Source organism: the organism of the source record quoted next, unplaced genomic scaffold (assembly GCF_019419815.1).
Source record: "Pyrus x bretschneideri cultivar Hongxiangsu unplaced genomic scaffold, Pyrus_bretschneideri_v1 Contig13, whole genome shotgun sequence".
Classification (NCBI taxonomy): Eukaryota; Viridiplantae; Streptophyta; class Magnoliopsida; order Rosales; family Rosaceae; genus Pyrus; species Pyrus x bretschneideri.
The window spans coordinates 3,955,730-3,982,282 of record NW_025999424.1 but is presented as its reverse complement, the minus strand read 5'-3'; the positions used below and the strand labels follow the sequence as shown (position 1 = coordinate 3,982,282).

General features: G+C 35.4%; 3 protein-coding genes across 3 annotated transcripts; 1 reads left to right on the top strand and 2 right to left on the bottom strand.

The window, feature by feature from the left end:
• Positions 1 to 1,945: 1,945 nt before the first annotated feature.
• On the bottom strand, positions 1,946 to 3,332 carry LOC108867834 (protein SPIRAL1-like 2). Its single transcript, XM_048578763.1, has 3 exons — positions 3,252 to 3,332; positions 2,341 to 2,632; positions 1,946 to 2,073 (listed from the first exon to the last, which is right to left on the bottom strand). The coding sequence occupies exons 2-3, from the start codon at positions 2,605 to 2,607 to the stop codon at positions 1,990 to 1,992; spliced, it is 351 nt and encodes a 116-aa protein (XP_048434720.1). The 5' UTR covers positions 2,608 to 2,632; positions 3,252 to 3,332; the 3' UTR covers positions 1,946 to 1,989.
• Positions 3,333 to 3,957: 625 nt separating this feature from the next.
• Positions 3,958 to 6,812, bottom strand: LOC103955792 (putative methylesterase 11, chloroplastic). The gene is made up of 5 exons (XM_048579023.1): positions 6,396 to 6,812; positions 5,477 to 5,713; positions 4,906 to 5,049; positions 4,602 to 4,733; positions 3,958 to 4,491 (listed from the first exon to the last, which is right to left on the bottom strand). Exons 1-5 carry the CDS (start codon positions 6,741 to 6,743, stop codon positions 4,213 to 4,215), a joined length of 1,140 nt encoding a protein of 379 aa, XP_048434980.1. The 5' UTR covers positions 6,744 to 6,812; the 3' UTR covers positions 3,958 to 4,212.
• Positions 6,813 to 11,584: 4,772 nt separating this feature from the next.
• LOC125474863 lies at positions 11,585 to 15,635 on the top strand. Its single transcript, XM_048579022.1, has 7 exons — positions 11,585 to 11,724; positions 12,795 to 13,401; positions 13,496 to 13,577; positions 13,760 to 13,826; positions 14,202 to 14,387; positions 14,481 to 14,541; positions 15,144 to 15,635. Exons 2-7 carry the CDS (start codon positions 12,897 to 12,899, stop codon positions 15,341 to 15,343), a joined length of 1,101 nt encoding a protein of 366 aa, XP_048434979.1. The 5' UTR covers positions 11,585 to 11,724; positions 12,795 to 12,896; the 3' UTR covers positions 15,344 to 15,635.
• Positions 15,636 to 26,553: the final 10,918 nt, after the last annotated feature.

Below are 26,553 nucleotides of genomic sequence, written 5' to 3'. Positions count from 1 at the left end.
TTAGAGACAAATTCTAAGTTTGTATTTTACATAACACGTTTTGAGTTTAATTTTTGGTATTGGTGAATACGATGGTCAAGGAAGACTGCAATGTATCTGTGAGTCTTCTCGTCTCCTTACGAAATGATGAACTGTTATGACGAAACAACTAGCTGATCATATTTAAAAAAAAAATGAAAGGTAATGTTTTTGTCCCTTAATAATATTAAACACTTGAAATCATACACGCTAAGAAAAGCTACATTGCATTTTTCTATTTTTGCTTTCCTTGTGGATTCAAAAATTGCAATACAATTTTTATTTTGTGGAGATTAGTTTATCTTCTTCAAATCATTGCGACTTAAGTTTAAATCATAATATAGATTAGTATAAAATATCGTTTGTACAAGCTGAAAGGAATACGCTTCTTTCTCTTTTCTTGTTCAATCTCTATTTATTTGGCTAAATAGTCAAAATGGTCCCTGAGATTTACATAACTCATTACTTTGGTTCCTGAGATTGAAAATCAATAGAAATGGTTCATGAGATTGTCCACCATCCATCATTTTGGTCCTTCTATTCAAAACACTTTGGGCAATTTTCAAAATTTCGTAACTCAATCGTTTCTTAACCAAATTTGACCCATAATTTATCAAAATGAAGATAGAAAAGTGTAGAACAAGATTATACCTATTTAGAAACTCAATGGTTGCCGGAGATGGCCGGAAAACTGGAAAACTCGTCCAAAATTGGGTAAACTTTAAATGTTCATAATTTCTTCAATACTCAACGAAATCGAGTGATTCAAAAAAGAAAATCATACTTCTCGACAAGACAAAGAGAATGGTACCTTTCTTGACTGCTAATTCACCTTTTTTTTTGGCTGGAAAACGGCTCGAAAATAGCTAACTATTTTCGAGTTAGCCACTTTTGAGCCATTTTCCGGCCAAACCACTGCATGTTAGCCATCAAGAAAGGTACCATTCTCTTTGTCTCGTCGAGAAGTATGATTTTCATTTTTTAATCACTTGATTTTGTTGAGTATTGAAGAAGTTATGAACATTTAAAGTTTACTCAATTTTTGGCGAGTTTTTCAGTTTTCCCGCGGACCTTTGAGGCTATTTTCCAGCCACTTCCGGCAACCATTGGGCTTCCAAGTAGGTATAATCTTGTTCTACACTTTCCTATCTTCATTTTGATATATTATGGGTCGAATTTGGTTAAGAAACGATTAAGTTACGAAGCTTTGAAAATTGCCCAAAGAGTTTCTAACAGAAGGACCAAAATGATGGATGGTGGACAATCTCAAGAACCATTTATATTGATTTTCAATCTCAGGGACCAAAGTGATGAGTTATGCAAATTTCAGGGACTGTTTTGGCTATTTAGCCCTATTTATTTTGCATGATCTTGGCTCTTATCTCTTTCGTTCTTTGCGCAGTTGATAGGATCCAATAATCCTCAAATGCGAACAAGAATTTGAAATGCAAATAAGAGATTTATCTTGCTAGAAATTTTAGCAATATCATTAATTTGATTGAGCTTAATTAAGTTCGAGTTTTAATCACAAATTCAAATTGAGTTTCAAGTTATATTTAGATGAATTGCAACCATTTGTGAATGCTTTTGTAGGAAGCACTTCTAAAGACGCTCTCAATAAACATCTTTTAACTTGTTCCATCAACCGTCACTAAAAACACTTTTAATTGTCCAAAAGCGTTTTTAACATTTTTAAAAGCAATTTAAAACGAACTTGAGTCAGTGAATGTATGAAGGAGAAAGTACAAAGAACTGTTGAACTAATGCATTATGCGTTTCATTTGGATTTAGTAATCAAATCTCCATCCATCATACAACATTACAATTTGCAAACATGACATTTTTGGGGTATATAGGTATTCATATTTCTGAATTATATATACACAATTATATATATATATATATATATATATATATATTATCATTGCTATTATTCAGTTGCTGATGTGATGATTTCTACAAAAGCAAGAATCAGTTCCCACTCCCACCACCAAACAAGTAGCCAAGGGATGATCCGCCGCCGGGAGCGGAGTGAACCTTGGTCGATGGACGATCCTGCATCCATCATGCACAACCAGTTTACAACAGATTCCCAAAATATTGTCATCATCACTGTTGTATGTATTTTAGACATCGTACGATAACACGTTGATACAATCTTTTCGCTACAACGATACCAACATGTTATCAATAATATCCACAGTTACAGAACGGACGCATGTGTCCTAGCCGGACTAGACTTGCACGTCATGGTTATGCAACAAAGACAGAGTTATAACCATAAGCCTATTAAACAAGTAGACTAATTGAAAGACTACGCACCGTGATGAAATTTCCGCAGTTCTGGCCATCAACTCGGAAGTAATTGTTCGTACGCTTGCTGTGAATGCCGGCTGGAAGCTGCTTATCGATCGGTGATGAAGCAGGAGCTGGAGCTGGAGCAGGAGCTGGGCTAGCTTTCTGAGGTGATGGTGGTGTGTTGTTAGTAGTTTTTGGGGTTTTGTTAGCATTAACATTCTCTCCACCTCCAAACAAATACCCCAAAGAGCTTTGTCCACCACCACAGCTGACTCCACGTCCACGCCCCATTTTTGTTATTTTCTTTTCCTATTTCCTGCAGCAAGTCCCAAACCAAACATGTTATTTCAAAGGATTGCGACATTCGCACTTGAAACTTCATCAAGAACGTGTAGAAATTGTTCACTAGAAGACCCATATTTGACAAGCAAACTGGGTAATGTATGATTTATATGGCATGATGAAGTATGCAAAACCTGGCTAGAAGATACCGATGAACGCTATATCCATACAGCAACAGATTATTGGTGCATTACAAGATAGTGATTTTTGGCACTCCTCATTTAGCCGTTTGCAGTCCAAATTAAATAGTGTGCGACTGTTTTCTGCAATCGGAGGAGTGCAGAGGCTAAACGAGGAAAATTAAATCAGTAGCCCTAGAAGAAAATGTACGACCTTACGAGGAACCACATGAAAGATGATTACAATATTGCATAAGGCATTGACATATTACCAGAAAAAAGGGAGAACAAACATGAAATTGGCAAAACAGAAACAAATGGTTCGGAATTCATAAATTTATAAAGAATAAAAGCTCAGATCATGGCAAAGAAAACATTTTATATCCCTATGCTTTATGGAAATTGATCTGAAAATTTGCATACATAGAAAAATAAATAGAAAATAGAACGAAAAAAATTGCATAGATAACGTACTTTGTTCTTGCTTCCTTTTGGGGCCTCAATTTTGGTGCCCTGCAAAAGCAACAGGCAGGTGTGTTCGTGTTTAGATTTTGTTTTCTAACCAAAGAGACATGGTCAAGTTCTGATCTGGCAATATGGTTTGAGTCCACACGTAGCGTGAGTTTGGATCAACGATCCCACTGATTTTAATTCACGTGGTAAGAGAAAATAATGTATCCTACAACTCACATTTAGACTTGACAAATAGGTCGTATTTGTATCGCTTTTGTGTCCTACACGTGTGCACCCCTTTATATTGATGAGTTCTTATCAGGTAATCCGATAAAAACCTGATTCATTAACAGGTCGTGTCGTGTCATTTCATTTCCGGTTAACGGGTCATGCAAACAAATTGCTATATCTAATGTCTAGATTTGACGAATGATATCTTATCAGACTCTTAACGGGACCTGAATTGCGAACGAGTTCATAGTGGGTTGATCCAATAACACCAAACTCATTAACGGATTGACCAGAAATCTGTTATGTTCAAATTGTTTTGTGTCGGGTTTAACTGGTCGTACACGATATTGTCAAACCTCATTCACGATTTTTCCAAATGAAAGGAAATCTCGAAATTGCACCGTACGCAAAAGGTTTGGCGTGACATGCCCGGTTTTTGTATGTTTACTCAAATTTGAAGTGTTAAGTTGCTAACTTCATTTGACCCCATAAACAATTCTCTGAACACTCTGACCAAATTGCATTCGATCGGAAAATTACCTCAACAATACGTCTTCTTGCCAACACGTATCATAAAACGAACACAAACACACGACTTTATCCTATAGCTATGTGCATTTATATGCTTACTCGAGATCCTAGCTAACGCAACTGCATAAATTACGGATGATTCCGGTGGCATTTTAATCATATGCCAGCGGAGATCGGAAGGGTTTTCTAGAGGACATCTAGCCGGGAAAAGGCGGTGTTTCTAAGTAGATGAAATCTTTGAAATCTCCACCAATAACTTGTGCAGGGCTTGAGGCTTTGAGAAAAAAGGCGAGTGATCGGCGCCTTTCAAGCGGAGGACCTGTTCCGGAGGGCTTTCTTTTATCATGCTCTCCTGGACCGTGATGGGTATGGCATTGTCTTCTGATGTCTCTATATAAAACCGCCTCACCAATCCATATTTCAAGTCGGTTAATGAGAGCTTCTCCAGAACCGGGGCAAATGGAATTGGCCTCATAGAGACGGATGCCAACGCTACATCCTGGAACAACATAAGCAAAAGGAAATTAGTAAAACTAATAACGAAAACGAAAAAATGGAAAACCATTTGCATGTTTTTCGTAGTAAGTTCGGTATGAAGTGAGGCATTACCTTGCTAGGACTTTGGTTGAATAATAAATCCTTCAACATTGATTTATCAAGATCAATAGCAGTTGGAGGCCGATCGTTCCCGTTTGCATACAAAAATACCTGAGCTTGTCGCATAAGATCATCTGAACTTGCCTGCAATAATTCTAAGCATAGTCACTCAAACAATTATTATAAAGGTCGTTCAGTTTATAATTATGAAACTTGTGTATAATAATAACTATCCCGCAGTTCAGATTCTGAATTTCATTCACATGAGGGAAAATTATAGATTTATCAAATCCAGCGACAAAGGATGAGGGAAAACCTGTTGGGAGAACATTTCAAGAGTACTTTGTCCATTCTTCAACATTGCCGCAGCAATAAAAATGGCCTTTGCGACTTTATGTGGAAATAACTCCATTGCATATGATATACATGCACCACCAAAATCATGACCCACCAATATTACCTGCATAATACAGCAACCGAAAGACAGAAAAAAAGTCATGTACCGAAGACATATACTAGTCCAATATCTATGTACCAAACAACAAATCTAGCTCATATTTTTACGCATGTCTTTAAAGCAAGTACATGTTTTTCAGTCATCACTGATTTAGTTTTTTTTATATAAACAACATTGAAAAACAAGATAGTTAAAAAGTATGAAAGGAGTGCAAAGTCACAAACTTGACAATGCCATAGATCTTGAAAGTCATACAAGCGGCATATCAAATTATCGACAAATCCCTTAGACAGTGAGAATAGTACAATATCAATTTCGCCAATTATAAGTGAAGTTGGCAGTGAACTATTGTTAAAAATGCCACGGTAAGAAATTCAAGCTAAAACAACATTACGAATAAGATAAAAAATTGGAATGCAATTGAATTTACCTTATTTCCCTCGGGAAGGTTTTCAAGAAAATCAGAAAGAGGCTTCACATATTGTGAAAGACTTGTAACGCTGTTTGTATCAGATGAATGAATTCCAGAGCCGGTCAAGTCTACAGCGGTAACTTTAAAACCACCCTCCTCAAGAAGTGCTATGGTTTTATACCAACACCAAGCACCAAAGCCACCTCCATGTACAAGGACAAAATGGTCGGTTTCTAGACCATCAAGTTTAACATCCTATCAAAACACAAAATTTGTTAGGACTTAGGAACCAAAAGAATTTCATCAATGCAACAACCGAGAACTCAATTGCGGAAACTACACAAAACTCAATCAAATAAGTGAAAAAATGGACCGTATTTGAACAATCACAACAAAGAAATTCCATACAACAACATCATAAACATCACGGCGATTCTCTGCGCCATTATTTACATGATCATGACAGTTTTAAACCCGCCATTATCCGACGTTCGAAAGATACACGGTCATCCTTAAAATGCAAGTTAATTTCATCCAAAGGGTAAAACAAATTCCTACATACGAAATTTAGTTAAAACAAAAATCCAACATCCTTAAATATGTACGCAGACAAACAGAGGCATAGACATGTACAGATATAAACATGCATGTATTTGTCAGTTTGCGCACGTATGTGATAAGAGAAAAACAATCACCAAGTTTACACATTTCAGTCGTCATTTCTTCAATTCCAAGAAAAAAAAAAAAGGGAAATTTTCTAAATAATCACAATCATTAATCACTAACTAACCCACAAACAAATCCTAAATTTCCAAAATACTCAGAAGGGAAATTGCAAATTAACTCCATAATCCACTCCAAGTTCCAACTTTTAATCCAAAATTAAAGAAATTTAATCCAAATTAACAAAATTTAATCAAGTCCCGCTAACACAAACCTGATTAACAAGCTGGTGGGGCTGGAGGAGGGGGTCGGTGAGGGACCTGGCACGGGAGCTGGAGCTGCGGGGCAGGGCGTTGCTGCCCTTTTTGGAGCTGGAGTTGGGGTAGCGGAGGGAGGCGGAGCGATCAAAGGGCAGAGAGCCGTTTTGCTGGTGCTGCTGGAACAGAATCGCGGCGGCGAGAGCTTGTTCCTGGATTAGAGCGTCCTCGAGCTTCTCTTTCCGGGAGGATCGCACCCGGGTCCAGCGGCTGCTGGAATTGGGTTGCGGCGGCGGGTTGGGCAGGCGCTTTATAGGCTTTCGCTTGGCGGGTTTGGGTGCGAGGATGGCGCAGAGGTTGCCCATTGTGATTGGTAAAGCATGTAGAGAGAAGTCAGAAGGAGGCAGAGAGGAGTGTGACAACTGATGATCTGAGGGAGTGGTGGCAAATGGCAGTTGCGTGAGTTGAGAAGGTGGGCTGCGTGGGTTCGTTGGTCAATACATGTGAGGAGGTTTTAATATGTATTTATAGACTAACAGAGAGGGTGTGGAATATATTATGGTTAGCAACTTCATAACTTTTTTGGGCTTTCCTCTCTTTTGGGTTAATACTCCGAACTATAAGTTCTTGTTTCGTTTTTTGGTCACTTGGTGATTAAGGTAACATTTTAATATCGAAACAATCAACTTGTTGACTCTAATTAATCTAATATGTAAACTTTTTTTACAATCCAATTCTCTATCTTTACAGTTTGAAATTGAGTATAAAAACAGGCATGCAACTTTACCGAACTAGCTTAACTCACGTTTTTTAGAAAGTAGGAAGTGGTTCACAACTCATTCAAGTTTGAACCCTATGCTCAACCTCACCATAATGCGTGAGATGGTAACTTGAAGCACAAATTAAGGGGAATTTAAATTTTGAATTATAGTTATCTTTTGCTATTTCAAACTTTCTAAAACTTTTGAGTTTATACATTTGAGAAATGTATGCTAAGACAAAAACTCTCATTCCTTAGACTTCTCCGCACATACACACATATATTATACATGATGAATCTTAGACTGTTGTTATTATCACTTCAAAATAGTCAACCTACACTAAAAAAATTTGGAGAGAAATGTATAGAAATATAGATTTTTTTTTCTATTTCAATCCTTGTTTACTTGCATTTTGTCTATATATAGATATTGGTAACAAATTCATTATTGTGTATCTTAAAAACACCAATAAACAACTATATATAGTATGTTAGTGTTCATATGAATAATTAGGTACCCACCACTCACTATTATATTGGAATTTTGTTGTGGCCTCGATTTTCTTCAATGATGATGAATTAGGGTTGTTAGTTGTGAGATGTTGCTAAAGTTTTGTATTATTTATACAATCGATCTCACTAAATGAGATAAGATTCTATCATGTTATAGAATTATGAAATGTAGTTAAGACCCACTCATTAAAAGTTCTTGAAGAATTTGGATACTACCATTTGTCTTAAAACTTGAAAGCACATGCATGCATACTTTGATTTGAATTTTATGGTGTGTCGGCGTTGGAAGTACACTTGACGGTGACGTTTTAGGAAAAAGACTAATTTCAGCATTTCTGGGGAGCATTTAATTAGTAGGTTTAATATGCTTTGCGGTTGTTTGCTTATGCAATTAATCAGGTAATTCCTTTTGCTGTTGTTTGCTTATGCAATTAATCAGGTTATTCCTTAGGACTAGTACTTTGTCAGTTTCAACGAAGTACCAACTACCCTACCGAAATTTACTCCATTCCAATCGTCACTGCAGTACAATACAACTTGATGTTATTGATTCATTCATTGTAAATTATTGATCCAATTATATTACGTGACGGTTTAAACCTCTTGCTTCAAAAATTACACAAAGAAGCCACCAAACAAGTAAGACGACAATTACAATCCACCTGAGCTCAGTCATTTGATGCACATTCAAAAAAAAGTATGGTTACTTTTTATGACAAACTTGAATGGTAAATGGGATACGGACATTAAATTTATCATAACAAGTAACAACTATTGGACTTCATGTGAATTGTATAAAAGACTTCCCTAATGTCACAAATTTCATGACAAATATGAAGGGAAAGGTGCCAGGAAAGTCACAAATGTTACAACCTTTTCCAACTTATAGCACGAGAAGAAAATAGATTACAACTTTAATCAATTCTGGTACCAAGTTTTTTTTAATGTTTGCCAAATTTCCAGTACTATCAAGGAAGAACTTTTTACGTTATTCTATTTACGAATAACGTATCTTGACCGAATAAATCAACGATCATAACCATTCAATTTATTAATCTTTATTTGAAGATCAATCCATTCGAATTGGAGATCGTTTAATTATTTACATACATCAAATAAACGGATGGTTTATCCTGAATATATTAGTTTGTACCTACAACAGTTTATCATGAATATGTATGTTACTTAGTATCTACACCGTCGATTTGTTTTATACATTTGAATGATTAAATGATCTATAATTGAAATGATTTTTAGTGGAGTTGATCTTTAAATGAAGATTAAGAAATTGAACGGTTAATTTTATGAAAATTGTATGGTTAAAATACGTTATTCACAAGGGAGAATGAGATCATCCCCAAGAGGAGAATGCAAGTATTATCCTTACCCAAAAAACATAATATTTCTTAATCTCCTTTCCTTTCTAATTTGTTTTAAGTATTAAGAAAGAATTGAAAAAGTTGTATTATTTTGTTTGATCAGTAGGTAGATGAATAGCATGAATGCTTTGGTTATATTAGATAAATAAAGTTGGTTGGGTCCAGAATTAAATTTTGATATATGTATTGCTCTTGCAGTAGGTGACTAGTAGTAGTACTGCTCGACGTTTTTCCCTATTAAGCAAGGCATGCATGGGGGTGGTGGAAAGTGGTGGTTGGGTTTACAGATTTCGTATATTAATGCCCATCCAACCTCCATTGTCCATGATCATAGGAATTCTCCAGGAAAATGGAGCACCGACTGTCGATTAATTGACGTCTCCTTCTTCTTTTTTTATCCGAATTTAGAACTGACAGCAAAAGATAAATTTATACATGCAGAAATTTTAATTAATTTTCCGCATCACCAACCAACTGCACACATATCAAATACTCAATTCATATGTCTCATCTCTCTCTCCACAGCCCAGCGGCCCCAGACGGTCAATTAATTTCTTTGTCAAGTTGTTTTGTCCCTAATTGGTACATTTATCAGAGGTAAGCTGCAGCAAAAATATATAAAAATGGAAAAAGAGAGTGGGCAAAGTACTGTGATTTCTTATATGAGAGACTATGTTTTGTGAAGAGAAAATGAGATGATGGGTAAGTTTGATCGGTATATTGCATCGCTTGGACATGTTTGAGACTGTTTATGTTAAAACCGAATTGCATTCGACCAACCCAAAGTGCTTTTAGCAAATACGTCTGATAGAAAACTTGAAAGTGTTTATAGGTTATAAAAGCGTTTTTTGGAGAAAAAATTCGTAAGTGCTTTTCTAAAAGAACTTGGGTTTTTAGTAAAACTTCAATGTGTTTCTAGTAGAAACACTTATAGCAAAACTGTTTATGAACAAAACTACTTCCTATAAAGAAATCTCATTCTAATATATATCTTGGTTGGTGTTTGGTCCATTAATAACACTACTGAACTCAAATGTTGGACTAGAGTTAGAAATAATTGGATACATTTGTCGCAAGTTGAGGAGAGATACATTATTGTGAATCTTGTCATTGATTAACCACGTGACAAGTTCTTATTGAACAGGTCGATCATGCTCTGAACACATGACAACATTTATGCCAAGTGAGACCACTAAAACTATGAATTGGTTACAAGGAAAAATCTCTCCTGACACACGATCCAGAACTGAGTCATTTACCAACCCCGTCTAATACTCAAAACTTACTCCAATGCCGTTCATATGCATATGTGTATATGCTTTCACTCTATCATATGGAAATCTGAGAATTAATGGGTAAATACGTCCACAACTCATATAAATTTAAGACCACTTATGCTTTCGATTCCACTGGGGATTCTGCAACTAGAGAAAAAGATGCACATAGGCATCATAGCAAAGCATATGTTAGATGGAAGCTACTACCTATAGCTTCAGTCAGCGGATGGGTATGCAGATGCAGGCAGAGCAGGCTCAAGAATTATCTAATAGAAAAGCTTGTGAATAGATAATCATGGCATGCATGATATGCACATGATCCTAATAACCTTCGTGCAAAGCTACATGTGGCAAAGACCCAATTGGCCACAACTCAGACTTTAAGAGATCTGAGCACATGAATGCGAGCTGATCATTTGAAGTAAAGAGCACAAGAAGTACTAGAGATATATAGAGCATTTCTAAACTTAGCAGATTTGTTCATGAAATCGAAATCTTTGCCTTTGGTGCCTATATTTTTTAACATTATTGGCATATGGTTGACCAGTGGTCCAAGGTTTCTCGGATCGGCAAGTCACTTGAAGAAAAGTTGGCGTCGTACAGTTTGATCTTGAGGCATCAATCATCATAGTTCGTGGGGGCATCTCAAGAAGTGGGATAGCAGTAGATTTGTACTTTGAGGGAATTTTCCAGGACATAGGCGTAGAACAATAGCAAGTCAATGAAAAATATGAAGGTAAAGATGTGATCGTGTAAGGTGAATGCTAAAGCCAATCTCATGTTTAACTATCATAAGTGTTCATAATGTTATATAGATGATGTGTAGGAATTTTCTAGTATAATCGATTCGTGATTGTAGGAGCTTATGTCAATGTAGGGGTGAGCATTTCTTAGGAGAATGCTAGAATTAGTCGCGCATGATTGATTCTTAGTTGTTGATCCCACTATAGAGTCAATATGCATATGCAAATTGAGAATCACCCAATGCACGCAAAAAGTAGTCGTAACAACTCTCGATCATGTTGAGGATTTTACAAGCCAATAAAAGGCAAAAGTTGTATACTATTGATATTTTGTTCAATAATACAATTATTCATCTACATGCATCAACAATCAGGAACTGCAAATAAATGGAAGACCGCCAATCATACAAGGCCCAAAACTGTTTGCCAATATATAACCCAATGATCGAGTTATGGCCCTGGATCTTACATGGATAGCAGAAAATGGGCCTAATGGTCGGGGGCTGAGACCTAACATTTGAGGTTGTGGGTTGGTCTTAATTGATTGCTGAAACGTGGTCATTAGTTGTCTTTGAAATCTTCAAAATATCTGCCCCTCCCCCTCCTCCTCTCCCTTCCTCTCTCTCGCTGAACTCAGAGGTCAGCTTCTTTCGCGGCGACGCTGGATACCAAAGGTCAAATCTTTCTCTCTCTCTCTCTCTCAATCTCTCAAATCCAAGAGTTTATATATGCATCATGAATCCATATAATATATTTATGTATTAGGTACTACCTTTAGCACTTCGATTTGCTCTGTTCCAAAGTTTTGACATTTGTTGGATGTTTGGATGAAATCTGTTTGTTTCCCCAGAAAATAACGTAGGAAAAATACCAACTTGCAAAAACTAAAAAGTTCGAATAATTCCATTTGGTTATTGGTTTGGTGGGTTCATTTACTATTCATTTGTTACATGGGAGTAAAATTGTCAATTCCAATGGGTAGTAGGTGAGTTTCTTGTTGGAGCTTGTAGAGAAGCACATTATTTTTTTAGATTATTCAAAGAATACGGAGTGCTTGGAGTTAATGGAAGAAATAGTGCAAAACGGAGCGCATTGGCGTTCTAGGATTCATACAGCTGACCTCACTTAGTTGGATAAGGCTTGGTTGTTGTTGTTGAATTCTCTAAAAATTCAATCAGCATAGCTTACATATTAATGTAGCTCATTGTGCGGATGTAATTCTTCAATTAAATTACAACCTCAGATGATTAACGTTTCTTGTACTTCAATTGTATTCTCAAATTTTCTTTCGGAAGTTCGTGTCTTTCGCAAGTTCAGTTGAACGACACTTGAGTTAATCCTTACTTTCGTAATGACTTATCGGACCAAACCAAATACTAACTTGAAATAGTGAATAAAACAGTAATGCAAGCATGAGAGAAGAAAATTTAAGGCGGTTCGCCTGTGTCTATGTGTGACTACAAGCAAAGGAAGTGGAAATTAGTAGAGATACAACCACCGATATATGGAGCAATACAATTACAATCAATCAGCAGTAATCAAGGAAAGAATTATGATTTAAATAAGCTACAAGATGAACTTCTGTCTTCTCTTAATTATTCACATTGACAGTTTCTTTGGATCATGTGGTGCATATAATGACTCGTAAAGTAGTTTACTTGCGTGTAAATAATTATCAAGAAAGATTACATTTTTCTCATCTTGTTGGAAAGCTCATTGTTTTCATACTGCCCGCAACTTGCAGGGAAGTAGAGAAAGGGAATGATCGAGGGTTCTGTAAAACGTGTGGAAACTGACCTTGTTAGACGGATAGTAGAAAGCAGTCATTCTAAGAAGATAATAGCTTATGATCAATAGTTCCTTTACAATGCCCAAGGGTGAAGTCCAATTTATTCTCTTAGTGAATGCAGGACCTCGGCCTTCCATTGTTAAAATTATTGAGACAGGTACGGAAACAAAAAAAAATCATGTGCAGTCGAATCAAGTGTTAAAAAAGAAAACAAGAAGGAGACATGGGAAGAAGAAGCCAAATTTACTGCAATATACAGGTCCAACTGAGAACCTGCCTCAGGAATATGGTCAGAGTGATGCTAATCATATGCATGGATTGTCAACCTTAAGTCTATTTGATGAAAGAAGTGATGATGTCGTAGTTATTTCATCAGGAGGTGTTAGAACCATGAATGAAGAGGACAACAGATCTGGGATTTCAAATCTCTCAATTGTAAGAACACCTGTTTGCGATACAGAGAAAAAGCTTCTTATTCTTGATATAAATGGATTACTTGCAGATATAGTCTCTCCTCCTCCAAAGGGACTTCCATCTGACATAAGAATTCAAGGACGAGCAAGTGAGAAACTTTTTTGTACTATTTCTTTCCTTATAAACTCTAAATGCTTTATTTGTTCTTCGTCTTTAATTGCGTCATTACTCTCTTTGTTCAGTTTTCAAGAGGCCCTTCTATCTTGATTTTCTTAAGTTCTGCTTTGAGCATTTCGAAGTGGGTGTGTGGTCTTCAAGATCCAAGTAACCTATAGTTTGCTATCATTTCTTTCTTTTATTTAGCTTATGTTGAATTATTTTTTATTTTAAATTCAAGAACTACTTTTATTTTTGTTTCTGTCTCTCTTTACTTTAGCAGTATGTCGGTTGTTATCCATTGGTTTTAGGAATAATTAGTGACAGCAATACCTATTAATTTGTTGAAGGAGAATTGTGGAAAAAGTGATTGATTATCTGATGGGTGATATGAAGCACAAGTTGCTGTTTTGTTGGGTAAGGCCTTATATCCATGTTCCTTTTGTGCATGATTTAGCTTTTGTGTGTAGAAATTGCAATAAGATTCTCTATTCAACCTTTCTTGCTTGCTCTTATCCTCAATTACTGTATGGGATGATCTTGCAATGAATGAAAATCAAATAATCTTCATGATTCGTATGTCATGCAAATTTGTCTACATATATTTACTATGTATATTGATTATTTATTTTATGTCCAGACAAGTACGAAGTCTTTTTTCTCAGCTAATTATCACTAGATAGATTCCTTTTCCTACCAATTGGGGCTCCTGAAACCATAAAATAGCTCGAACATTGATTTCCTTGCATCCGAGTTCTGGACATGTTGATGGATTATATGATGGCGTTGCAGGATCTATCCCACTGTACTGCAACAGGGTTCAGGACTCTAGAAAATAAGCATAAGACCTTGGTGTTTAAGGAGCTGAGGAGAATATGGGAAAAACAAGACCCTAGTCTTCCGTGGGAGAAGGGCGCATATAACGAATCAAACACAGTGTTGTTGGATGATTCTCCCTATAAAGCCTTGCTTAATCCTGTAAGCTCCATTTTAATTTATCTGTTCTCTTCTTTTGAGATACTTAGTTAAGTAGTTCTAAATTTTGGATTGCATTGAACTCCCGTCTCATAGGCACATACTTCAGTGTTTCCTTATCCATTCACGTTCCAGCGAGGGAGCGACACTTCATTAGGTAATAAAATATATTCCTTAGTACCTTACTGCTTTATTTCCAGAAAATGTACATGCACAGTAAAATGCACATTCTGCTTCTGTCGCTTAACCCCGATGATTTATATCTTTCTTTTTTCAAGTTTACACATGATAAAATTTTGAGAAACGTTGAGAGGGGATACACTTATGGGATTTTCCCAGTTCATTGTTCTTTAGTATGAATCGTCTGGTTCATTTGATTCTGGTTATCTGCACAAAAACAAGTTCTCCAAAAATTGTACTAAAAAAGATAAAGTTGTAAGTTTATACAAATTGACTTGCCAGCTACCTCCAATATATAGGAGATGGAGTTGTACATTACTTCACATTTTTTGCTTACTAAGAATTTTCATAACTTGTCGGTTAGAAAGTCAATGGCCAATGTTACGGAGAAGAGGAACTGAAATTAGGAGGACACCCTTTTGTTACATAATGCATCTAACCTGGTTCCATTCCTTGATGACAGAAATATTTACTTTGCACTTGGGTTGCATTGTTTTGGTCGTTTGGATGGTATCAAATGTCAATTCTTCAACAGGCTAGAGGCAAATGATAAATAAAAATGACTGTAATGTATCGCAGGTCCTGGAGGTGATATTCGGGTCTATCTGGAACGGTTGGCTGCGGCTGAAAATATACAGGAATTTGTAGAGCAACAGCCATTTGGCCAAGGACCTATTAATGAAAGTAGTGCATCTTGGCCATTCTACCTCAAGGTTCTTGGAAAGGTGCATACTATGGAAACCGCCAACATAACCTATAGTTCTACGGTGAAGCGTTAGGTATGAAAAACACATTACTTGTATTTTTGCCATGGTGATCATTTGTGTGGAACTCCTCTCTCATCCTCGAAAGGAGTATTCTTCCAAACCTTTGCCAAACAAGTGGAGCTGGTGATTTGCCAGAACAGCCGCAGCTGGTTGGAAATTTGACCTCGTAAAGAAACTGTAATTGAAGTGTTTAATTATTGGAACAAATACTGGAAATTTACTTTCTGGTGGTTCCATTTTGGAAGATTGTTATCATTTCAGATATCAGATATCGACATTCAATTCACATGGTGGTTTTCATTCATTTTTCTGGAACATTTTTAGTTGTTGCTGAAGAGGATTTGTTGCGTATAGAGGCAAGGAACATCTAAGAGTGTTGTTATCTTGCTCACCATATTTATTCTATCCAACTAGCTTCTAGCCTAGTGGTAGTTCTCTTTCTAATGTTTGTATACTTTTTACGAGAACTTCCTTACAGTGCGTGATTAGTTTGGACGTGGTCTCACTTTTTTCTAAATAAACGGTATTATCTACACTAAGGAGAGGGGGTTGGGTATAACCTCATAATGGGCTAGAACATGATGAATTAAATTTATTGAATGACATGATTGGGTTATCGCACTGCCATTTTTTTGAGTCAATTAGATCTGGATTTTCTTAAGCATGCACAATATTATAAATAATAATTTGCAAAATTTCGATAAATAAATCAATTATATTGAAAGAAAAATAGTTGATAATATTGAGGATCAACTCTTATTTTAGTTATATTTCTCTTCCTAACATTTGGAAAATGTTCATAGTGGAGTTTTGCATTCCACCTGAAAAGTTACACGATGACACTTAGACATAGAGAAAGATTAAACGAAATTAGTTTCTTCCTCAGTAAAGTCTACTGCAAAGAGACCTATCTCTCTACATGTGATGAACGAAAAAGTCACGTGAGGGCAGAAACATATTTAGATGTTGCATAAAACCCAAGATATGTGCAAGTTTTTCTCCAAGGCTTTACATGCCTACCATTTTAATATAATACCATAGAAAAACTAATAATATGTACCAACTACCAAGATATATACAACCTCCACGCAAGTGATGCCTGGAGATATTAGAGCATCCCCAATGGGGGTTCTATCATCTATGAGGCTACTACATTTTAAGTCTTAGTGAGAAATTTCATTCCCAATGAGCAAGAAAATGGGGCTAAATCTACCACTGGGGCTAACAACTTCCTTTCTTGGATAGCATAAAATCGGGCTACATCTAGCCCCAAAAAACAGTGAGTCCCACAAAAAAAGTAACAACCTATATGAGCAAAATTCTACCACTCTCCCTCCACTTGCGAATACACTTATACTCTCATTTTATTATTATTTTTTAATTCTTTTTTCTTACTTATTTTCTTGCAATTTGGCTAATTAATGATTATTTTAAATTCCATAAGAATTTAAATTTCAAATTGATTTAATGTTCATAGGCATTGGTGGATGAAAGTGCGGATGAAATTTTGAAATATTTTTTTTCAAAATTGTATGATACTAATTTACCAATTGGTGCTAGGTAAATTGTTGTGTTATACGTAAAAAATCAAATTATTTCAGAGGGCGAAGTGGGCACTTGTTTCTTTCAATAGATGAGATTGAGATAAGAGAATATAATCCAATGAACAATTCATAAGTGATTAAATTTGACTTTGTCACATTTTGAACTTTTTAGGTTGAAAGGTCCATAAAAATAAATTAAGATAACACGTCCAAAAATCAACTAAAGAAAAGCTAACACAAAAAATAAAAAATAAAAAATAAAAATCATCGCTTAATCAAATTACTACATAAATAAATATATATAGCCCTATATAAAACCCAAAACATATGGCCTCTCATTGGAAGAAATTCTTTTATAAAGCCTCAAAGATTCCTTAGAACTTTAAAATGGACTATATCCATCACTTTTCCAGCTCCATATACAGCCCCTCACCAGGGATACTCTTAAATAGGATGTAGTCTCTCTACCCGTGAGTGACATTGATTTTTCCCATACATGCTTTGGATGATAATTTCGCATGCACTGTGCAACAGAAGGGTGTACGAGTGTCGCTGTCTCCTGCACATTTTCATCGAACTTGTACTATGCCAATGTTTTCCTTAGTATCTCTGCCTAATTTTGGACAAAGCCACTGAGAAGCACAACTTGTGCAACCACTCATGACTTTGTGATGCAATAATGTTCTCTCTTACTCAACATTTTAGCTAGAGGTGTCGACTCTTCGACCATTATTTATCGAGTGCCCATATGTGTACTGTAAGTTTGTACTCGATTTCAAGGGGACTGACATACTCATGATGTAGCTGCATGGTTCACAAAAGTCGTTATGGCACTTCTGAATTCGTATGATGAAAACAAGGACGTACGTCTAACAACATATGGGGGGCCATGCACAAGGAAAAAACCAAGATGGGGCTGGGGCTCCAATGGTTTGACTAGGAAAGGGACTTGGATGTAACCGTAATATACATTTGTCAGATCACGCGATTAAATCACGTGATAAATGCTATACAAATATAAAATTATGTGATAAGTGCTATAAGAACATGAAAATATATCTCTAGACTCTAGCGATATGTAAGAAGCTCCTTCTAACTAGAGTGCACAGGGTCCATGAAACCCTAAGCATCTTTCTCGGAGATTATGTGGAGTTCATAAAACGCAGACGGATGAGGAGGTCTTTCTCTTTGAATTTTGCAGTTTTAGCCACTTGAAATTGTCAAAACTGCATCAGTTGGTGTTTTTATACTTTTAAGTATATACATTCAAACTTGATACATCAGGCATGGCATGTGACGTGGGCGACTTCCGATCCCAAATACCTGGCAAACTGATTGGATGTTTGGTGCTTGACATATTCCCTATCGCCAAATACCACTCTTCTTAGTACACGTGACGCTATTATTTTTGGTTTATAATTCTAATTATATTCCAAGTCCCTGCATTATGCATCGATCATGTGTATCTCTTGTAATAATTCCACGCTCGTTCTTCCCTTAAAAAAAAAAACAAAAACAAAAATACACACTTGATGAAGAAGCATAGCGTTGGCTTGTTTTGCTTCACAGAAAAACTAAAAATTAGAAAAAAGATTTCAAATAATTGAGTTGTTTTGTGGTTTTCTTGCACCCCAAGTTTCTGCGAGATCGATATATATGATGAAGGTTCTCACTCTCTCGTACAATTAGGGGATAAGATATGCATGGTGCATTGACTTCATTAGCCACATTGAACAAAACCCTCTAACATGGAACTATCATATATTATTCATACACGCCTTGTTTAATGGACAAACAATTTTGGGTCCTAGCCTCCATGAAATTCCTAATAAGAATGTGAATAGGAACCTACCCTACTACCTGTTTTTAAAATCCCTCCTTGTGATTCTGTGCACATATAATTGTTTATTTTGTGTACATATAATTGTTTAATTTGTGCACATATAATTGTTTATTTTGTGCACAATTAATTAAATTATTGGGAAATTATCCCCTTTTGTTGACTTTTACAAAGCTCATAATTTTGTTGACTTTCACAAAGCTCCTAATTTACTTATACAAGGGGATAAATTTTAGGGTTTAATTTATTGTTATATTCTTCTCTCGGAGGCAATATGTATATATATACACATAACTTGTAGTACAAAAGACAATTAAGGAATCCTAGTAAGTCATGTAACACTCTAGTAAAGACTGCATGTGTTAGAACATCTGCTATCTGCACTTTTGTCTTCACAAACGGAACTTCTGCTATCGACGTTCAATTCACATGGTGGTTTTCATTTATTTTTCTGGAACATTTTTATGTTGTTGCTGAAGAGGATTAGTTGCATATAGATGCAAGGAACATCTAAGAGTGTCGTTATCTTGCTCACCATATTTATTCTATCGAACTAGCTTTTAGCCTAGTGGTAGTTCTCTTTCTAATGTTTGTATACTTTCTACGAGAACCTTCTTATAGTGCATGATTAATTTGGATGTGGTCTCACTTTTTTCTGAACAAACAGTATTATCTATACTAAGGAGAGGGGGTTGGGTATAGCCTCTTAATGGGCTAGAACATGATGAATTAAATCTTCTTGCATTATTCAATGACATGATTGGGTTATCGCACTGCCCTTTTTTTGAGTCAATTAGATCTGGATTTTCTTAAGCATGCACAATATTATAAATAATAATTTGCAAAATTTCGATAAATAAATCAATTCTATTGAAAGAAAAATAGTTGATAATATTGAGAATCAACTCTTATTCTAGTTATATTTCTCTTCCTATCATTTAGAAAATGTTCATAGCGGAGTTTTGCATTCGACCTGAAAAGTTACACGATGACACTTAGACATAGAGAAAGATTAAACGAAATTAGTTTCTTCCTCAGTAAAGTCTACTACAAAGAAACCTATCTCTCTACACGTGATGACGAAAAAGTCACGTGAGTGCAGAAACATATTTAGATGTTGCATAAAACCCAAGATATGTGCAAATTTTTCTCCAAGGCTTTACATGCCTGCCATTTTAATATAATACCATAGAAAAACTAATAATATGTATCAACTACCAAGATATATACAACCTCCACGCAAGTGATGCCTGGAGATATTACATGGGATGTAGTCTCTCTACCCGTGAGTGACATTGATTTTTCCCATACATGCTTTGGATGATGATTTCGCAAGCACTGTGCAACAGCAGGGTGTACGAGTGTCGCTGTCTCCTGCATATTTTCATCGAAATTGTACTATGCCAATGTTTTCCTTATTATCTCTGCCTAATGTTGCACAAAGCCACTGAGAACCACAACTTGTGCAACCACTCGTGACTTGGTGATGCAATAATGTTCTCTTTTACTCAACATTTTAGCTAGAGGTGTCGACTCTTCGACCATTATCTGTCGAGTGCCCATATGTGTACTGTAAGTTTGTACTTGATTTCAAGGGGACTGACATGAAATCATGATGTAGCTGCATGGTCCACAAAAGTCGTTATGGCACTTCTGAATTCGTATGATGAAAACAAGGATGTACGTCTAACAACATATGGGGGGGCCATGCACAAGGAAAAAACCAAGAAGGGGCTGGGGCTCCAATGGTTTGACTAGGAAAAGGACTTGGATGTAACCGTAATATACATTTGTCACATCATGCGATTAAATCACGTGATGAATGCTATACAAATATAAAATTACGTGATAAGTGCTATAAAAACATAAAAATATATCTCTAGACTCTAGACTCTAGTGATATGTAAGAAGCTCCTTCTAACTAGAGTGCACAGGGTCCATGAAACCCTAAGCATCTTTCTCGGAGATTATGTGGAGTTCATAAAACGCAGACGGATGAGGAGGTCTTTTTCTTTGAATTTTGCAGTTTTAGCCACTTGAAATTGTCAAAACTGCATCAATTGTTTCTTTTATACTTTTAAGTATATACATTCAAACTTGACACATCAGGCATGGCATGTGATGTGGGCGACTTTCGATCCCAAATACCTGGCAAACTGATTGGATGTTTGGTGCTTGACATATTCCCTATCGCCAAATATCACCCTTCTTAGTGCACGTGACGCTATTATTTTTGGTTTATAATTCTAATTATATTCCAAGTCCCTGCATTATGCAACGATCATGTGTATCTCTTGTAATAATTCAACCCTCGTTCTTCCCTTAAAAAAATGGCAAAAATACACACTTGATGAAGAAGCATAGCGTTGGCTTGTTTTGCTTCACAGATAAACTAAAAATTAGAGAAAGATTTCAAATAATTGAGTTGCTTTGTGTGGTTTTCTTGCACCTCAAGTTTCTGTGAGATCGATATATATGATGAAGGTTCTCACTCTCTCGTACAATTAGGGGATAAGATATGCATGGTGCATTGACTTCATTAGCCACATTGAACAAAACCCTCTAACATAGAACTGTCATATATTATTCATACACACCTTGTTTAGTGGACACACAATTTTGGGTCCTAGCCTCCATGAAATTCCTAGTAAGAATGTGAATAGGAACCTACCCTACTACCTGTTTTTAAAATCCCTCCTTGTGATTCTCTGCACATATAGTTGTTTATTTTGTGTACATATAATTGTTTATTTTGTGCACATATAATTGTTTATTTTGTGCACAATTAATTAAATTATTGGGAAATTATCCCCTTTTGTTGACTTTTACAAAGCTCATAATTTGTTGACTTTCACAAAGCTCCTAATTTACTCATACAAAGGGATAAGTTTAGGGTTTAATTTATTGTTATATTCTTCTCTCGGAGGCAATATGTATATGTATACAAGGCTACACATAACTTGTAGTACAAAAGACAATTAAGGAATCCTAGTAAATTACATACTGAAAACATTCAGTTGACTCACGTCAACACTCTCCCTCAAGTTGGTGCGCAAATAGTTCCTTAGCCAACCTTGTTAAGCAAGTCATGTAACACTCTAGTAAAGATTGCATGTGTTAGAACGTCTGCTATCTACACTTCTGTCTTCACAAACGGAATATCCGCTAACTTAACATCCAAATTATCCTTGATGAAATGTCAATCCACCCCAATGTATTTATTCCGATCATGTTGTATCGGATTATTGGTTATCTCTATGTTGCTTGATTATCACAATATAATAGTATAGGCCCCTTGGCTTGAAACCTATCTCTGTGAGTAAAATTTGACGTCATAGGAGCTCACAGATGCCATGCGCCATCCCTCTACACACGACTTATGCATGCGAGGTCGGTGCGAGATCTATGAGCGGTCAGACGCCGTCCCGAGGAGAGTAAGAGAGTCTAAGGCAGTTCTGAGGTTTTGTTGTGAAAGCCAGAGACATTTTGGACCTTTGAATTAAAAAAATAAGGGTAGTTTAGGCATATAACATTTTTTATTAAATAGGTCAAGTACGTGCTTCCCGTGTTTTCCTTTGGCAGCACTTATAAGAGAAAGCACCTCTTAGGTGTTTTTCAAAAAACCACTTCAAGTGCTTTTCCTTCTTACCTAAAGCATTTTTTAAAAATTTGCCGAACTATTCTTTAAATAGAAATACTTTTACTCTTTACGAAACGTTTTTAGCTCTCAAAAGCATGAACAAGGCCTAAATCCTCATGTGATGCTTTCAATTTTTTCATGTGGCCATGCACCCTCCACACCCTTTCCTGCTAAATTTCAATTATAAGTTTGATCACTATCACAATCACCACTTTTATCTATGAAGATTCCACAAGTTAGACGAAATGATTAAGTAGCTAGCTAGATAGCCAGGTGCACCCTGAAATTCATGTATAAATAGATTTAATAATCTAAATCTGAAAAGCTAACATTCCCCATGCAAGCAAAACTACCTAGTTTATCTCCCAAGTCTAAAACTTAAAGCTATGTAGCTATTGGATTCTGTAGTGGCTGTGTAAAGGTTTTAACGGCACCTTGTTTACAAGTTGTGTGAACTACTCTTCAAATAAAAAAATTAATCATTGAATAAAATATACTCATTTGCCACCATCTTGTATTGTGCTGTTCTTAATAAAATTTTATATCGTTGCATGTCAATAAGAAAAAAATGTTAAATTAAAATTCATTCAAATGTGTGTTGTCTGCTGTGTGGCCGTTGTAAATTATAAATCTTTCTTCTTTTATTTTTCTTTTAATTTATATACAAGAGTAGTAATTATTTTCTCTATGAAACTAGAAGGTCTCTACATGGGAAAAATGTTGAAATGCTTCCATTACGCGCCATGAACAAATAGATAGCTTGGCATTTTTGCTGGCACCCAACATGCATCCTTAGTTGAGCACGTAACGTCTTCAAAGGCTAAAAGGTTAAGAGGTTAAAAGCTAACCCTTTTTGGTCCAAAGATTCCAAAAGGTTAAAAGCAGCAAGAGGGCTAAGGAGACGTGCAATATAATCCCAAAAAAGGTCGATCTCTGGCATTAGGAAGAAGCAAAAACTAAAAGGTAGTGATGGCTTAAGCGTTACTATTTCGATACTTAATTAGGTAAGATGTGGTTTTGGTTTAAAAAGGTTGGAGTAATCGATGACTTCGAAGAGTTCTTACTTTTTGCCAAGAAAGTTTTAATTAGGCGTATTTAATTGGGATTTTGAAGAATTTTTAAAATTGCAAGAACTTTGATGGAGTTTTAATGGACTTTCACATATGTTATTTGAATTTTGAGTGTATTTTTCAAAATCTCAATTGGAGAGGTTAGGTATACACTATGAAACCGCTCTAATTTCATTCAAATTCTTACCTTTTAAAATTCTTCAAAATTAAATCGTAATTGAATACACATTAATTTTATAAACTCCTTTCAAAATATGATTATATATATATATATGTATGAATCTATTTAAATTTTGTGTTGGATACTCCTCAATTTAAACCCTTAAAGATTGTAAAATTCCAATTGAAGTCATCGATTGGGTTAGTTTTCCGTCATTATCTAGTAATAACGGAATTATGCTCATTGTACTTCCACTACCACTTTAACTTTTTAAAAGGAAAAGAAAGTGTCCAAAAGTCCAGATCTCATAAGCCGCGGTTACGTTGTCCCCATTTTAGTGTCTCATATATTTTTTCTCTAATATTTGACACACGTCAATCCACTTAATTAAATAATTAGTATCGTTAACTTTTGATCAAATTGAACCGGAGTAAAAGAATCCAATCTAACTGATTTGAAGTCGACAAATCAAATCAATCGTACTAAATCGGAATCGACGAATTCAAATAGTCTACTATTGGAATCCAATTGAATAATAACTATTTTTTCCATTGACGAGGTTGGAGACAGAGGAGAGACAGCTATTGTTTGCATTGACGAATCGAATCGTCTTCAATTCAAATTAGGGCTGCCAACTTTCCTACTAATTTCGAACCCTTGGCATATTCATTCAAGCAGCCAGGAAATTTTGCATGGCGTTTTAGTTTTATATTCTTCTGAATTTTTTAAGCTTCGACGTTTTACAACTCTTAATTAATTAAGGCTTTTTTTATTAGTACCCCACAATATATTGAATACACCCCACATTAAAATTTAATATTAGATAACTTATATACCTATTATATATGCAATGACAATTTTGATCTCATAAGGTTCTAAGAAAAATTCTAAATACACCCCAAATTACTTTTCACATGTATATCCCAAGTTCATTTATTTTCTTCAACTCTCAAAACCACTCTCACCCTCCATGGTAGAATTAATGAAACTACAAACACATTGATTGAAAAAATTATTCTTGATGAATGAAACTTGAAATCAATGTTTTGGAAACTTCACATGAGGTAAGACTTTTATTTCATTTAGTGATTCCAATGGTATCGGCAATCCTATAGTTGCTTTATGAATGATATCTATTAAAAAAATATGATTGATAATGAGAATCATACACCTAATAAACCTTAGCCACATTAGATCACAAAGATCCCTTGATTTTAAAATCAGTCGTAACAACCTAATCTCTTCCTCTAATTTAATGATTTAATAACTAAATCCATTCCTATGATTCGATCAAAGGAAAAGAAGAGGAATCATTATCATCAACCCCAATATTTATTTAATCCCCATTACTCAGTGCCATTGCTGCTACTCTATATAAAGCTCTAGATTTCTATAGCTGCCATTTTTTTTGTTTTGGATTTTTATCTTCCTCATCCATTACTGCGAAAATCATCTTCATCATCTACTAGTACGGAATACCCACAGCCTTCCACCTCTTTCCATGGAAGGGATAGAGAAACATGAAGGGATAAACACATGCAAATAATCAAACAATTGCTGGCATCACTCCAATAGAAAAATTTAGAAAATTTTGGAATCACACCAGCTTCAGCTTTACACCGAAGGTGCATTTGAATGACCTTATGTATTTGCACCTAAGATTTGAAGAGTGTGGGGTGTATGTAGAAAATGTGGGATGTATTGGTGAGAGTATGGGGGTGTAAGGGTATTATGGGAAAGTAAATGGGGTGTATTAAGATAAGTTTTAATTAAAAAAGCAAATGTGAGGTGTATTCAATAATATGTGGGGTTTCAATATAATAAGCCAGTAATTAATTGCTAATAATATTCCGCACACCTAACTCGTTTAATGAGTCAAATCCAAGCTTTTAAGGACTCTTATTATATTCAGCCACATACTACGATCTAGTGATATTCATCTTCACTTATAAGTGAGATGTATTAGGTTCAATTCTCGACAAAGACAAATTTGAACCACATTATTATTAGCCCATTGTGAGAGTAAACCAACCCCCTCTCCTTTAGTTTAAATAATATCGTTTGTCAAAAAAAAAAAAAGGACTCATATTATATCCGTACTCCATGTTGAAGAACGCACGTGCCCTTGTGACAACGCTTAATTATAGATTATCATCGATGCGACTTCTTTTGTATGGATTAATTCATTACGTTTAGGTTTGAGTCACTGATTAGTTTAATCCCAGTAGTGGTTAGTCAAGATAATGCTACCATTTAAAGCTAGTGTGGTTTGTATCTTTTCTTCGTCTTGTAACCTCAAAATCGTATCAAATAAAGACAGCACCATTAAACCATAAAAAATGAGTATTAGGTTTCCAGTACCACATCAATATTTACTTAAATATTTAAGGTTTGTTTGATAGTTATTTTGTTTTTTGTTTTTTTTTATTTCATTTTTAGTGTTAGTGATAAAGAAAAAAATAAATACATGAGAGAAATAAAGGACGAAGAAGAGTGAGTAAAAGATGGCGGGAGAGATATAGAAGAAATATACAAGGAAAGCCACACAAAATGAAAACTAAAAACAAAACAAAAAACTATTTTAAATTGTTTGCATATTCAAGATTTTGTTTTCATCTTTTCTTCCTTTTTTTTCTTCCTTCTCTCTTCTTCATCACCATTTTCCCCATATATATGCCTTTCTCATATCTAAAAAGAAAAATTAAAAAGTGAAAACATGAAACAAAATGGTTATTAAATGCATCCTTAATTTTACTATATAGACCACGATTTTAATTAACCAAAAACTTGCGATGTGTGGCATAAATATGCATTATAACTTGAGTGAACATATTTGTTCTTTCTCCCTCATCTAAATTTTCCTTTTCCATTTTTCTTAATGATTTTTTATTTTTTACAAAAAGATAGCATTAGTGGGTTAAATTATGTTAGAGGAAGAGGTAAATCGATGGGGAGTGCATAGACATGA

What these genes read in the sequence shown, in the direction of transcription:
- LOC108867834 (XM_048578763.1), bottom strand. Translation starts at nt 2,607, where the DNA reads ATGGGGCGTGGACGTGGAGTCAGCTGTGGTGGTGGACAAAGCTCTTTG. An exon ending in ACTGCGGAAATTTCATCACG is followed by an intron (nt 2,074 to 2,340) that starts GTGCGTAGTCTT and finishes TGATGGATGCAG; the next exon opens with GATCGTCCATCGACCAAGGT.
- LOC103955792 (XM_048579023.1), bottom strand. Translation starts at nt 6,743, where the DNA reads ATGGGCAACCTCTGCGCCATCCTCGCACCCAAACCCGCCAAGCGAAAG. An exon ending in TTGAAATGTTCTCCCAACAG is followed by an intron (nt 4,734 to 4,905) that starts GTTTTCCCTCAT and finishes GAATTATTGCAG; the next exon opens with GCAAGTTCAGATGATCTTAT. An exon ending in TCAACCAAAGTCCTAGCAAG is followed by an intron (nt 4,492 to 4,601) that starts GTAATGCCTCAC and finishes ATGTTGTTCCAG; the next exon opens with GATGTAGCGTTGGCATCCGT.
- LOC125474863 (XM_048579022.1), top strand. Translation starts at nt 12,897, where the DNA reads ATGATCAATAGTTCCTTTACAATGCCCAAGGGTGAAGTCCAATTTATT. An exon ending in ATAAAGCCTTGCTTAATCCT is followed by an intron (nt 14,388 to 14,480) that starts GTAAGCTCCATT and finishes CCCGTCTCATAG; the next exon opens with GCACATACTTCAGTGTTTCC. An exon ending in AGGGAGCGACACTTCATTAG is followed by an intron (nt 14,542 to 15,143) that starts GTAATAAAATAT and finishes AATGTATCGCAG; the next exon opens with GTCCTGGAGGTGATATTCGG.